This window comes from Plodia interpunctella, chromosome 2, assembly GCF_027563975.2.
Source record: "Plodia interpunctella isolate USDA-ARS_2022_Savannah chromosome 2, ilPloInte3.2, whole genome shotgun sequence".
Taxonomy (NCBI): Eukaryota; Metazoa; Arthropoda; class Insecta; order Lepidoptera; family Pyralidae; genus Plodia; species Plodia interpunctella.
In genome coordinates this window covers 11,134,065-11,149,656 of record NC_071295.1, presented here as the reverse complement: position 1 = coordinate 11,149,656, position 15,592 = coordinate 11,134,065, and the positions used below count along the sequence as shown (strand labels likewise).

At 39.4% G+C, this 15,592-nt stretch overlaps 1 protein-coding gene across 2 annotated transcripts in view; it reads left to right on the top strand.

The window, feature by feature from the left end:
- Window positions 1-15,592, top strand: part of LOC128675792 (NBAS subunit of NRZ tethering complex-like) — a 37,083-nt gene that overhangs the window by 17,567 nt on the left and 3,924 nt on the right. For both annotated transcript variants that reach the window (XM_053755469.2, XM_053755479.2), the window contains 21 exons: window positions 512-648; window positions 1,156-1,326; window positions 1,968-2,070; window positions 2,624-2,832; window positions 3,343-3,455; window positions 4,227-4,359; window positions 5,576-5,719; window positions 6,019-6,111; window positions 6,642-6,759; window positions 7,200-7,300; window positions 7,837-8,057; window positions 9,616-9,827; window positions 10,235-10,344; window positions 10,747-10,824; window positions 11,102-11,269; window positions 11,567-11,727; window positions 12,177-12,355; window positions 12,727-12,860; window positions 13,498-13,587; window positions 14,025-14,132; window positions 14,752-14,931. In XM_053755469.2, the coding sequence (XP_053611444.1) occupies window positions 512-648; window positions 1,156-1,326; window positions 1,968-2,070; window positions 2,624-2,832; window positions 3,343-3,455; window positions 4,227-4,359; window positions 5,576-5,719; window positions 6,019-6,111; window positions 6,642-6,759; window positions 7,200-7,300; window positions 7,837-8,057; window positions 9,616-9,827; window positions 10,235-10,344; window positions 10,747-10,824; window positions 11,102-11,269; window positions 11,567-11,727; window positions 12,177-12,355; window positions 12,727-12,860; window positions 13,498-13,587; window positions 14,025-14,132; window positions 14,752-14,931 (2,963 nt within the window). The remainder of the gene's footprint in view (window positions 1-511; window positions 649-1,155; window positions 1,327-1,967; window positions 2,071-2,623; window positions 2,833-3,342; window positions 3,456-4,226; window positions 4,360-5,575; window positions 5,720-6,018; window positions 6,112-6,641; window positions 6,760-7,199; window positions 7,301-7,836; window positions 8,058-9,615; window positions 9,828-10,234; window positions 10,345-10,746; window positions 10,825-11,101; window positions 11,270-11,566; window positions 11,728-12,176; window positions 12,356-12,726; window positions 12,861-13,497; window positions 13,588-14,024; window positions 14,133-14,751; window positions 14,932-15,592) is intronic.

Genomic DNA, 15,592 nt, shown 5'->3' with positions numbered 1-15,592 from the left:
TTAGTTCAAAAAGTATGTATGACATGCATATACCGTTGCTCTTGTTGAGTATTGAAAGAATTGTGAATTCACATGTAATGTGAATCATCACGTGAATCGTCAAATAAAAATAAAAATTCCTGTAAATTGTGTGTAGGTAACAGTTACAAATAAACATTTCTATTTATCTAAAGTGTTGATAAAATTTGGATTCGTAAGATCAAGTTACAGAGTTGTCGTGACACCAGTGCTAATGCATGTTTTATAAACATTTTTTTGTTCTCGAGTTCACAAACCTATCACCTTCATTGGGGAAGTTGCGTAAATCACCAACGCGTTTCTAGCAGTCAGTTAAGAAGCGTTTTAATTTTCTATAAGTGTTTTCATTTCAGCATATGTTTATAATATCCACATGATCATGATCGGAAATCGCGCCTAGCGTGTTTAGTATCTCATTATACAACACGCTAGGCATGTTTCTCACTATGAACATGATTACAATTTAATGCACAAACGACATAAATCCCTTTAGGTGCTCCAATCGCCGAGCGAGTTCGAACTAGACGTCCGAACTCACCTCGAGCTGGTTGAGCGATGTCTGTTCGCTTACACCGGCACTGAGCAGCTGTCGGCCGCTTGCGACCTTCTCGACACCATCCTCAAACAGACGTAAGTATACAGATTACTGTTAGAATTGGCAAAGCACTCGTAAATATAATCTCTTGTCTTCAGTATATGACATGAAATAATGGTAGCATTTTACTTATATACTATCCACACACACACACATGTATATACTGAAAATATCGCGTTCTCTGGCACATTTAAGACTACGTTTCTGTTGTCATCAAATACGGAATCGCGAAAATCAACTTAATTTTAATGTCCGTGCTTCTTTAAAATTCACATCAATACAATTCGCAACATGCTTCGTCGAAATATTGATTACTCTAATAGTCTTCATCGTACCTGACTGAAAGGTTTCCATAATACTGACTATTAGTAGGTTGTCTGAAAGGGATGCCTTCCTGGGACTTAAGTCCGCCATTATGCATTGTTTCCTAATGTGATTTTTATAAATGTATGTATAATAATATAATTGCCACGCTATATACGGCGATGGAGATTCTACAGATTTCTGAATTCTGTCTGTTGCAACGATATTGTCCTTTGCAGCGACGGCAGCATCTCTAACAGTGAGCTAGTGCGGCGCGTGTCGGAGCTGGAGCGGCTGGTGGCGGGCAGCGGCCGCCTGGCCGTCAGCGTGCGGCAGCTGCGCGACGTCGCGCGCGAACACCGCGGCGCCAGCTGCTTGCTCACCGGCCTCGCCAGGGCCAGGGCTAGGGGGTATGTGTTCGCTGAATAATAACATCTACTTTCGTAATTCACGTCCTTGGAGTAAAGGCTACGGTGAATTTTGTTGCGCCGCTTCTTCTTCATCTGCGCTTTCGAGAAGTCGGCGGTAAACTTAGTTTAAGTAATTTTTTTACGTCAATAAGTGATGTATGTCATACTAAATTGAATAAAGAATTTTGAATGGATTCCACGCCATCCACTGTCGCCGGAACAAACCGCCGCGAACTAACAAAAAACATAATTTGACAAACTATATAACGACGATATGGAAATAACGCGACCCGGCCCGACTTTGCACGAGCTCTGAAAACCTGGTGATTGGTTGAGTAAATAGAGCGTGAAGAGGTAACAAACAAAAAAACAAACTTACTTTCGCATTTATAATATTAGTTAGGATTTACTTAGCTAAATATTAGCTAATTTGCTTTAGGGTTCAATTATTGTGGAAACTTTGTGAAATTCCCAGCTGCGTCTCACTGCCAAAATATCTGATAGAAAAACGTAAATTACAATATCGCATGAGATAGGATTAGGCGTTGACAGACCAAAGATGAGTTAAATTTCCGCAAGAAATGAAGTTGAAGTGTATACAAGAAATCGATCCATCCAACATCGTATTTAATTGATTGTAGAGATGAGAAACCAACGCCGCAGGACTGGGCCGACCTTCTGAAGGACATCCTCGAGCTGCAGTCGTCCTTGTTTACGTGTGTCACCAAAGAAGAATGCTACGAGGTAACCTGGTGTCATGTAGTTTGTGGGGATTTTCATTTCAATGTACATTTTATTGAACAGTAACAAAAATTGCACGTTTATAAAATTATTTTCACTAATTCAAATTTCAATAAATTGTTTGAAAATCGATTAAAACACGACCAGGTTGATTTGAAGTGAAGATGTGGTGCCAGCACGAGTTTTTGTGAAATGTAATCGAATCGATAGCATTACAATTTGTATGGAAAATTAATAGTTCATTTATATATAGGCAATGATATACATGCATGCATGTAATCATGTAATTGGGAAAGACAACTGACACGTGCAACATGCTATGTCTTCGATATCCCGGCTATAGGCACGCGTGTTCAGGGACACGCCGGTAGCTGGCATGCAATTGAACAATAGGTATAACACATTTTATTTGAATATCAAATAAAATCAAAAAGCTTTAAATAGGGTACAATATGATTATGGTGGTAAATGGTGTGTGTAGAAGCCTATCTAGCCATATAAATAGCATGCAAATTTTTAATGTTATTATGTCAATGTCAACTTTGTTTATGGATAGATATACGCTTCGTCCCTGCTGACATCAGGCGACGCTAACAGCATCCGCCTTGCAGCAGACGTGCTAACATGTTCCACTGACAACCGCGAAGCCAGGCGAAACGGACCTTTAGTGCCGTATGCAAGAAGTGTGCAACTCGCTTCGGCCGCTTCAAAGGAGTATTTCAACTCCGCTTCGTCGTTATCTGACCCAGCGCTGGAGCTAGCCAAGTGAGTATAGACTCTAGGTTTGTATATATAGAACGCAGCTCTTATATTCTACGGACAGTTGCGAGGTCAGACGAAATTGGCCTTTAATGCCGTATGCAAGAAGTGTGCAACTCGCTTCGACCGCTTCGAAGGGGTTGTTCAAGACCGCTTCTTCTTTATCTGGCCCAGCCCATTTTTTCAATATCAAAGTTGGAAAGTACGATAGTAACAATACATACTTTCGCTTGAAGTATGCTTTAACTTATTTATGAATAACAGGGTTAGTTTGTATTACTTTTTCTTCTCCATTTGATTGAAATGATTAGCCTTGCACGAGCCATTAGTGCCGTATGCAAGAAGTGTGCGACTCGCTTCGGCCGCTTCGAAGGAATATTTCAACTTCGCTTCTTCATTATCTGACCCAAGACCTAGCATCCTTCCATCCAAGCCAGCTATTTTATTGTTTTTCTGAGAAACGTTATACTCTGATGATGAAACGGCTCTGACCATCTAACACGAGTTATTTTTCAGGTGTTGCCTGTTGCTAATAAAGGACGGCAACGCGGAAATAGAGGAGGAACTCGATCTCATTTCTGCACTTCAGCTGTTGAGCTCCTTCGACGTCACCCTGCTGCCTATTCAGGGTATGTATTTTGTTGATTATGATCTTCATATTTTCTTTGCATTTCAATTATTTTCCAGAAATTTATTATAAAAATATTTGTTGAGTACCTATTCGTTTTAACCTGAAGTTTTTTCTCATTGATATATTTTTCATTAGTTTATATTAGTTCTACTGCTAGTCGAAGCGGGGGTGGTTTAATGGTTAAGATTCCCGCCTGTGTACGTAAGGTCTCAGGTTCGTAACCTACTCGTGCCATATGAGTTTGTATACCAATCTGACTCATATAGGTATAGTAGATTTCATAGACCACCACTTGCTTCCGGTGAAGGAAAGCATCGAGGGGAAACCTGCACACTAGTTGACAGTTTTGTTCCTTAGTGTGCGACAACCTACCACTAGATGGCGGTAAGTGGTCGTAAAAGTCAAGTCAAATATCTTTAGGCGACTTGAATGAAATTTGACACCAATGTTGACCTACTGGCTCGGTAAAATGGCGAAGCTGTTGTATTAGTTATAATCCACACAATTAAAAAAAAAACTGTCTCTGTCTTCTTACAACACTGCCTAGTTCAGAATTGCGTTCTTTTACTTTTTCAATAAATCATTTAAAATATTATCAATCCTGATTTCTTTTGCCCTAAACCCGTCAGAAGCGAACGCCATTCTCCCATATTTCTTTCATTTGTAATATTTTTTAATATTTTTAAATTTTATTGGTAATATTTTTCACTGCCAGGAAAAGTACTGCACTAAAAACAAATTAAAAATAAAAATTTTCCAATGTTGTCAGTTCGCCTGTGCGAAGATAGAATGAGTCTGATCGAAGATTGTCTCAAGTTGGATCCGAACGCGTACCTCGCCAGTCACAAGCTGTTGAAGTTGGCCAAACTATTGAGGATAGCTGGGGATGATGAGCAAACTCGGTGAGTGTGACGTTTCCAATCTTTGTTTGTAATAACAATATTTTAGGGAAAATAAGAAAGACACAGAACGTCATAGTGTATCGAAGGATCAAGACTATATATACAGTAATAGACCGAAGGTCTGAGGAAAAGCGCCATATTAGCAGGCAGCATCCTTACTATATTCGTATCCCTGTGCTGCATATTCTCCCTGCTTCGGCCCATATGAGTCTTGTGTTTCATTCAATTCAATATAATTCAATATAAACATAAGTTTCTCATATTTCTAGGAACTCCATATATTGTTTTTTTTTAATTATAAATAAATAAATATAAATATAATAGGACAAATCACACAGATTGAGTTAGCCCCAAAGTAAGCTCGAGACTTGTGTTATGGGATGCTAACTCAACACTACTATATTTTATAACGAATACATATATAGATAAACATCCAAGACCCGGGCCAATCAGAAAAAGATCATGTTCCATCATGACCTGACCGGGGATCGAACCCGGGACCTCGGGAAAATTATTGTATTTAACTGACGGGTACAGAAAGTAGGCCTAGGACTAGACGGTCGGATGAGCTTAGGGCATTCGACAGACATTGGATGGAGAAGACCAAAGAAAGGGACACGGAAATAGAGAGGGGAGGTTTTTGCCCAGCAGTGGGACATGTTATAGCTATTTTCAAAAAAAATGTAATTAAGTGTCTATCTGCAAGAGGCTACAATAGGACGCTATAAATTACCGATGGCGTATATAGGACCTAGCGACACCGCTCCTACTCGGAAAATTATGTTCATTGAAAAGTGAGCTTTAAAGCGTACTACGTAGATATACTTTTTATTGACAACACTAAAGCTGTAACCGAACTTCATAGATGCTGTAAAACTGTGCTCTATATGTTATTTTTCATGCGCTCCTAACGGTGTTAATGATTGCTTGAAATTATTTTAAAATGCGTTGGTAAACATTATGCCGTAAAATATGTTTTTAATTTTCGATTAACGTCACGTTCACTTTTCAATAATCTTCATCTAGGCGGGCCGTAGAAGTATGCTATGACCTTTGAACGCACCGTCAATATCGACCCAGGTCAATCTGACAGAGATAATTTTCCATATTGACCTGGCCGGTGATCGACCCTACCCCCAGTGTAGCGGTCAAAAAGATCCCTTTCTGTAGACCCATAAATCGGGGCGTGTGAAAGCTGTGTTATCCGTTGTTGCAGCGAGGGCAGCGTGCTGGTGCTGGTGGCGCAGCACGCGCTGCAGTCGGGCGCGGCGGGGCTGGCGTGCGCCGCGCACTGCGCGCGTCGCCTCGCTGCGTTGCGCTACTCGCGCGCTGCGCAGCTGTTGCACGCTGTGGCCATCAGGTGCGTGCTGCTAATTATCTGTGGACACTCTCGTTAAAATTAATATGTATTAAATCACACAGAGTAATTCCGAGACTTGTGTTATGGGATGCTAACTCAACGATACTATATTTCATAACAAATACATATATAGATAAACATCTAAGACCCGGGCCAGATAAAGATCATTTTCCATCATGACCCGAACGGGGATCGAACCCGAGACCTTTCGGTTCAGAGGCAAGCACTTTGTTTTATCATTCCAGTTTTTTTTTATTTTTCGCGCTTTGAACACATATCATACATTATAATATTAACAGGGGTGCGACAGACCGCGCAGGTACAAGAAAACTGTTAGCCGCCGCGGCTGCGCACGCGCCAGCCGCTGACCTCGACCAAATTCTGCGCTCCAGGTACATTTTCTAAGTTATCTCACTAATTATACTACTATAATATGTTTTATACATAATTCCTATGAGATATATATGTATATAGAACGGTTCACATACTTGCATACAATATTATAAATCCAAAAATCTGCCTGTATTTCTCTCAACCTGTCATTCTTTTACCCAATCCGACCAATTTTAATGAAATTTGGTAAAGATATAATTATGACTCAAGGTACCGCGGGCGGGACTGCGGGCAACAACTAGTTCTGTACATGTACCAAGTTTCAACAGTGTGCCCTTATGAACAAAAAAAAAGTGGGCTAACTCAAAGAAAATTCCAAAATATTTTATAATCTGTAATCTACTTAAATCATAATATTTTCCAGAGAAAAGATTTTTATTTTTAGTTTGTAATGAATAAACTCAAAAACTAGTGGACCGAATGCGATGAAATTTGGCACAGAGATAGATGAAAACTACAGTAGTGACATAGGCTACTTTTTATGGTTTTACACGCTAGCAATGCCGGCACTTACTTAGTGATATTTCAGATTGGAGCTGGAACTGGAGGGTCTGCAGCAAATGGGGGCGGCGCTGAAGGAGCAAGGTCGGCTGGCACAAAACCGGTGGGCCTCAACCGATGACGATTTTGCTGACGCTGTCACTACGGTATGCCAGAGCTGACCATTTGACTGGATAAAACAATTAAATGCTTAAGGGACGGGCCCTTCGCCACTTGCTGATAAAGTATCAGATAGTCTACATGTAACATATCGAACAGATAGCGTTAAAAATTGTGTTTCACAGTATTGGATAACGCTAATTGGCCAATTACGTTAGGAAGATTTATCTAGCCGTTACTTTATCTGTCAGATTACAGAAAGAGGTGAAACGAGCTAGAGGTATTTAAATAATCGATAATACTGATGACGAATGAGTACAATTGTTACTTTAAGTCATCAGTTTTGTTAAACACACGGTTTATTGTGACTAAAGTATTTAAAAATGCTTTTTGATGTTATAATTGTGACCTCTCCAACGATATCAGATTTAATTTTTCCCAGACACGTGTTGTGCCATAGTCTTTATGATTGACGATGTTTTTGCAGCCAATTATCGAGAACAAAGACTTGATCGTGCCAGATCATCAGGAGAAGAAACCGCTGTTCAACTATTTGCTGGACACATTCCAAACCAAGTTCTATCAAAGGTAAGACAAAATATTTTATCATTCGATTCGATATTTTGAATTTAAAGTCATATTGTAAAGAATGTGTGTAATAGGAGATTCTATTTTGTTATTATCACGCCGGAGTGCAGCACTTAAATAAGATGTGAATAGAGTATTTTGACATTGACAATGACGTCAAACATATGACATTGATATCAGAGGGCGAAGTGCGGGTTTGCATTTCATTTCTCACTGTCAAATCGATTCTAAGTTAGACGCAGCGAACCAATCACATTGCGGTGTGGTTGTCGTTGCGTCATAATGGCGTCATGTGATTGGTTAGCTGCGTCTAACTTTGAATCGATTCGATAGTGAGAAATGAAATGCAAACCCGAGCGATAATGGTACGCTGAATAATATTCCCTACTCTATGCTTCTTTGTTATCAACGGGACACAAACTATGGAGCTTTATGTATATAATTTAAATATAACATGACTTAAATTGTCTGAATAAATGATTTTTATTTTATTGTGAAGTTTTTTTTTCCATTTCATTGCTTTATTACTATTACAGTGAAAACAAAAGTTCGAGTACTGAGCAAACAGAGCGCTCAGTTCACGTGCAGGAATTCTATCGCTCGCTGTATCCAACGCACGATGTATCGAGTTCGTACTACGGCTACGATCGATTCTCGATCCCCGACAACGACTCGAGTCCCGGCCACGCGGCGCTCAAGTGGTACTACATACAGAACTGTTTGGAAGATGGTGGCGGCGCCGGGCATGAAACCGAAGGTCTGTAAACTTGTCGTTATATATAATTATGATCTAAATCGCCGCAGTAATTATTCACTTCCTTCCTTTAGAAAAAAAAAAAAACTAAAAATAAGTTTTTTGTAATGTCGTCAGAGAGATCTTATTGCATTTAACGCACGAAAATTAAACCATGTCCGTCCGTGCAGTAAACCGTTGTGGTGTACTCTGTAGGACAATTTTTTTTCTCTTCATTTTGGCATTAAACAGTCATTACAAACAATATTACTAGAACTAATGACTTAATGACTTACATATAAAGACAATTAGTGCCGAAAAGAAATTTAAAATTATACTTACAATAATAAATTATATGGAGGCGTGCTTGAGTGTGAAGCCTTTATACAAGCATTTGTTTGATTTTATTTTTTAATGTCAGTAGACTACAACTGAAAGGGTCTAATGTAACAAAATCTTTATTGCACAGTTTGCGGGAAAGTGATAAAAAACAATTTGCGGTGTTTTGTTTGTTTTGTTATTTTGTTTTTAATTATTTATAAAACATAGGAATATTAAATGATACACAGGTGATATCAATAGATATATGACGACCTCGGTGGCGCAGTGGTATAGTGCATGCCTCTGAACAGAGAGGTCCAGGGTTCGATCCCGGTCGGGTTACGATGGAAAATTATCTCTTTTTAATTGGCCCGGATCTTGGATGTTTATCTATATAAGTATATGTATTTATTATAATATATAGTATCGTTGAGTTAGTATCCCATAACACAAGTCTCGAACTTACTTTGGGGCTAGCTCAATCTGTGTGATTTGTCCTAATATATTTATTTATATCACTATACTTTCAAGGTTATACCAGTAGTTTGTAGCATGTGACAAAAATACTATTTACTATAAAAATTTACGTGAAAATGTGTCTGTGAAGGTCTAATTTATGAGTAAAAAGTTCAAAATATGTATTTGAATTTCACACACTGGATATGTCAAACTAAATAAAAGCTCGTAAAAAAAACAATTATATTTCCATCTCTCATATTCGGTAAGTAGGTCCTTATTACCCCCAAATAGGGCTTGTAAGTGACCAATTCGCGCTCTAGGGAAATAAATATAGCTAGAAAAGTCCTAGGGCGGTAAGTAATTTAAAAAAAAAAAACACTTCACTCTTTCAAAATGCTCGCGTACATCTAACCATCATACTGGCAATAGACATCATGCATTCAGCCCAATGACCAAAGAGGTGGCTTCGCCTTGTCTTCGTATAAATATAATAGTTATCAATTTTAAATAGGTATCGAACAGCGAAGCTCAATTTCGTTCTTGGAAAAAAAAAAGTTCTTGGTTCTTCTCTAATGAAAAAAGGCGGGAATAGAATACTTTTACTTTAAATATTTTGTTTGATTTTGGGATTTTTTTATAATTACGTTTTTTTTCTACTTACCTCATAATCGAGATGTAAAGCAAGGTTAAAGTTAGCTACGGTGTAAGCATCAATTGCACCCTCGAACTATAGGCTAAATATCTCGGGCTGCAGTTGATGCCTTACAGCCCTTGGCTACTAATCTACTATTCCTTCTGACAGTGGTCCAAAAATGCGCGGAAGAGATACTGTACAAAGACAGTCCACTGAGCGTGTCGTGCATGTTGCGGAGCGCACAGGACGCGTGCGCCGCGCGCCGCACGCTGACGTCACAGCACGCGCGCGCTGCCGTCGTCGGCGTCCTCTACGCGGCGCTCGTGCGCTGCAACGCTCCCGACCTGAGGGATAATGTGTACCTCACCAAGCCTGTCGAGGTACGTTATTCTATATAACAGATACTCCATAAAGTCACTCATCTGAGCGTATCAATAACAAACGTACCGTGCACTTCGTCAATATAATAAAAAAATCATTTATTTCAGACTTTTGAGGTCCTTACAATGTTTTCAGACTCGAGTAAGATAAATTAATCGTAGTCATAACAAAACGATGTGACCACGAGTAGTTGCACCCGCACTTAAAGTCAGTTTGGTGTTCTTTACGTTGTCTATTGAAGTAAGCCCAATATACTGCGCGCAATAGATTGGCAGTTCAATAAAAAAAAAAACAATAATATTCAGCCAGTGTCGTAAGCCTCACAAAGCACACCGCAAGTTCTCTGAGATATTTAATTTGGAACGATTCAAATGGGATATAGGTTAAAACGTAAATTATCCTACAGATGGCGCGCACGACATTAAAACAGAAGAACGCATCAGAAGAACAAATGGAAGTGATTCGCGAATGTATCTCCCGGCTGAGCGGTATGGGCGAGGTGGATCGTTTGCGACGGTACGTTACATATATGAGCATTTTATTTATCTAATTTGGATTTGGGACTGTCTTTTTAACTAATTTTAGGTTTTTTTATCGACAATTTGTAATATTGATTTAAGAGTGTACTTGAGTGACTTCGTGTTAATAAAAAAAATTTAAAACAATTTCCTATATAAAAAATCGTGTTTGTATAATTTGATCCACCTTGTTTAGTGATACGCGGCCGGGAAACTTTGCTCAGAGAGAAACGGATTTCTCGGGAATATCCAAGAAAGTTTCCTGTCCGCTTCCGTTCATTGTTGAAAATTATTATTGTTGAAAAATTTCGTGAGCGCTATTTACTATCACAACGCTAATCGTGATATTGTTTTGTTTTTTCTAAAAATCGACATTTGTTGTATGTGTTTGATCTCACAGGCTCGGATACCAGATCAATGGGCTTCTGTTCAATGCCGATGACGACTACCGCACCGAGATTATATACCGGGTAGCCAGGTGAAATCTAGTACCTTTTACTGCTAATTCGTAATTTTGTACTCACGGGAAACTTAGGTTTTGTTGCTATATAAAATTGTACATAGCATGTATTCATATTATGTATACAGTATTACGTCTTTTCCCTTATCCCACAGAGAGCTAATAGTAGCGAAACTCGTAGGTATAAGTATCTGAGACACGCGGGTGCGCCGGCGGGCGGCCGGTTTCAAAAAACATACAAACCTACAAATTTTGAAGGTTCGGTAAAACAAAAACGGCTTTTTTGTAAGTACAGCTCGACACAGCCCTCGCACGTGCGCGCGGCGCGCGCGCTGGGCGCCCGGCACGCGCTGGACGCGCTGACGCTGTGGCTGCGTCACGCGCGCGCCTGCGTCGCCGTCGGCGCGCTCTCTGTCTTGGCCGTGGACGCCTTGCCCCGGGACAGGCCCGATACTTACACCAGGTACTGTCCTCGTCTCTTGCTCGTTATGTTTTGTCTCTGTCTCTTTGAAAACGAATAAGTGTCACCATGTAAATTATTAATTAGATTTTTCCATTGTTTCTCGTAATTTTTCAGTGCAAGAATAATGGATTGTGCAATTGTTTCTCATAGTTTCTCAATGTATAAAATATAGATGTGTAAAATATAGATGATAAGTATACAACACGAACGTACAATCTTTTCAAATTAGTCTTTAGAAAAACTTCATAATGTATTACCAAAACGAATATTTTAAATTATATTTGTTTGTAATTACAGAATTAAAGACACTCTATGGCCTCTGCTGCGCGGGAACGACCACTCAGCGCTGATCAGTTTCTTCTCAATACTGCGCAGCGTGGACGAGAAACCTCTTGTTTATGGTCTGTCGGCCGCAGACCACATCAAACTGCTGAAAAAGGCTAAAGCAGCTTCACCGGGTAATTGAGAACAGATAATGCTTTTTGTTTTTTTTTTTTCTCAACACTTTGGAGTTTGGGTGAGATATCTTTAGCTTTTCGCTGCTGACAACACTAAGCTGTTGCAAAAAACTAAAGCACATTTAATATATAAATATCATAGAGTTACGTTGTAAACCACAAGGTTTCTCATGTTTCAACCTTGCGGTGAGGACGAGAAACTATTTTTTGTAGGCTTTACGCTGCAGACCTTTTAAAAAAAGGTGAAGTGACTTCGTTCAGAATTATTACCTAAGTTTTGATAATCTTACAAAAATATAGTTTCTCACTTAAGATTATGCAAACCATTAACTCCGAATTTTCCAGCTACGATGGAGTAATACAATTATATTCTTACTGCCCAACCTATAAACTAAGAACTACCACATCCCCAATTTACCTACCTACGGTTTAATATTTCCATCCAACAGAATTAGACTACAAGCTGCTCGTAGAGCAATCCCCGTCACTATCAGAGCACATAGTCAGCATAATGCGTGTGGAGACAGTGGGGATGATCGGCAAGCTCCTCCGATCGCTGCCCCCCGCCCTCCCCGCGCTGAAGGTCAACGAACTCTACGCCGATTGGCTCGGCCGGCATCTGCTGTCGGTGAGTTTCAACTTTATTTCACTGATGCATAAGATTGCTTAAGCGATAAGCGCGCAAATATTGTTTCTTTTTTATTTCGCGCGGCAACACCGAGTTGTCAACACGTCAAAAGTAATTGCTTATTTTATTTAAATATACTTAGAATGTATATAATATATTGTAACTGTTATTATTATTTCACTAGCGTATTTATCGTTCTAGAATATCGTGTCGTGAATTTATCATATGTATGACAGTAGTTCCAATCTTTGTGTTCATGCGTTTGGATTTGGAGTTTTTTCTCTTTCAATCCTCTGGCACATTTCTCTTTTAGAGTGTACGTAGAGTTTTACTCGTATCATGTTTGATTGATGAAATTTGATATGTCACAGGTTCCTGTGGGTGCTAGTAGCAAGAAATGGATGCAGCAGTACCGACAGTGCACCAGTTACTTCAACAAGCTGAACAAGGAAGATTTGCTCCGATTTTTGCAACACGCTTGTTTTTCTGCTGAGGCTGTAGAGAGGTAATTGTATTTACACTAATTGTCAGTTTAGTTCACTATTGTGTGTGCTGCTACTCGCCACTAGATGTCGGTAGGTAGTCGTAAAAGCCATGTCAGACGCCTTAGGCGACTTGAATGACATCTGATATCAGTGTTAGCAATCGCATACACGATAAGAATAGTTATATTTTTGTAATGAAAACGAATACAAATATAACATTTAAAGTTTACTCTAAATTAAAATTAAAATCAAATCATTTATTCAGAAATTAGGCCTTCATATATATATATATATACCCTTCATCTGACCAGTTCCCCCCGGCAGCACCCGTTCACGAGTTGACGCGTGAGTCAGCCATCGCGAAGCTCAACCGCAATAAGTGTAACTCTATAAGTTAATACGCTAAAAACTATAGAACAAATAGGATCTTAATTCAAAAAATTCTCCAATTTATAGCCCTTTTCCTTGAAAGACTTACAATTTGCTCGGATTGAGATGCAATGGCACATTCTATGTTTATTTTTCGCTTCCACACCAGCGTGGAAGACCGGGCGAAGCGTAGGATAATGGCCCTGGGCTGCAACTGGGATATCTCTCGGATGAGAGAGAGACGAGCATGGAAGATAAACGACATGGTATTTGTAACGTTGCCTGCAGAATCCCGGCCGGCACCCGCAACCTGATGCTGCTGCAGGCGGTAGACTACTGCCAGCAGGAACACGAGAACGAGTTCAAGCTCAACAAGAAGTGAGTTCATTTCTTCTTACTAATATTCGTATTTTCATGTCATTACTTTATTCAAATTAATTTTTTTTTTTTCAATGATTTTGCCAAGGTCAAGGTTGAGATTGAAAATTTTTTTTATTCAATTATATCACATATTGACGTCAAATTATTATGACTTTAAACGTAGGTCATTGTGAGTAATATTTATATTTGTAGCTGCGCTTCTGGGTTTATGGGAATTTCGGGATAAAAAGTACCCTATGTGTCGTTCCCGGTTATATTCTATCCGTACACCAAATTTCATAACAATCCGTTTAGTAGACTTTGCTTTAAAAGAGTAACAAACATACACGCACATATTACACTCTCACTAACTTTCGCATTCATAATATTGGTAGGATTATCCGGTCTGAAATATTTTTATTTATACTAACATAGTGGAAAATAATTGCCGATAGCGAACAGAGTTGGGCGGAAGCGGGCGCGGAGGTGAGCCGCTGGGCGCGGTTCCTCGACAACCTGCACTCGCCCGCGCTGCGTCACGTCCTCGTCGCGGACCTGCGCTCGTGAGTATAGTTCCTCTTCATAGTCGTGTTTCCTCGGCTCGTGGCAAATGAAACACATCCAACTCACCCAACAACTTGGCACTGTCGCTAACTATTGCTCAGTAGTGCTTCGTCGTTTTGACGTCCATCGACAGACAACGCAGAAATTATAGTTTCGAAGTTACGTCAACGCATGTCAATGTAAGAATCAATGAAAACAAAACGGAGCATGATGGACCTACAACGTGTTGCGTCGTCGCAACGGAACACTACTGAGCAATGGGGCATGGCTCTTACATACTCTCATAATGTCAAACTGTAATATTATCACTTTTTTTAAAACATATCTATGTAATTAAATATAAAATAAATATATATATAGGACAAACCACACTGATTGAGCTAGCCCCAAAGTAAGTTCGAGACTTGTGTTATGGGATACTAACTCAACATATATATTCATGTATATATTCATTTTCCATCATGACCCGAGCGGGGATCGAACCCGGAACCTCTCGGTTCAGAGGCAAGCATGCACTTTACCACTACGCCACCGATTGTAAGACTGTAAGAGCTTGAAAAATAAATAAAACAAACTTTACGAGCATGAGACGTGAAAAAGTCTTCTTTCTTCTACCAGGGATATAGAAATGAGTTCCGGTTCTCGTGCACGCTTGTCGCGTGCGGTCGGCCAGCTGCTGCTGGCTCCGGGTGGAATGAAACGCAGCGTGCTGACCACCTTGTTACACTGCCTACACGCTGACTTCGAGATTGAATACGTGTTCGAACAACTTGCCGAGGATGTTGGGGACAATGCCAAGTAAGATATATCACAAATTTACTTGTTAGACAAATTAAAAAAAACCCCGAATTTTAATTATTCATTTCGCTACAAGGGCTGAACCGATTTTCATAAAACATGGCTAAGAGCACTCGGAATAAAATTATATATGACATAAAAAAAAAACGAAACGAAAATCGGTTCATGCGTTTGGAGCTACGATGCCACAGACAGATATACAGACAGACACGTTAAACTTATAACACCCCTCTTTTGCGTCGGGGGGTTAAAAATCAAATCATTTATTCAGAAATCAGGCCTTCACTGGCACTTTTTCACGTCATATTCTAAATGTACCAAAGCTACAAACTACTAGCATTATATATTTTCATTAAACAGTCTTAAATATTTAGGAATAGAGACTTTTTTTTTGACGTTACTATGGAACTGTATTCATTCAAGTTTGACAATAACAGAAATAAAAAAGATATTCCTGTCTGTGATCGAGATTGGTACACTCCATTATCATTAGCAATTTATAAGTTCCGTGTGTTCGTATTTGGTTCTTTTAAATTATTGATAACTAGTGGCCAGTCCTGGTTTGGCTCGGATAAAAACATGTACCACACCTAAATCTTACTCAGTAATCACAATCACTCTGTCTATTGGTAGGACCGGAGAATTTGCAATGGCTTTAGAT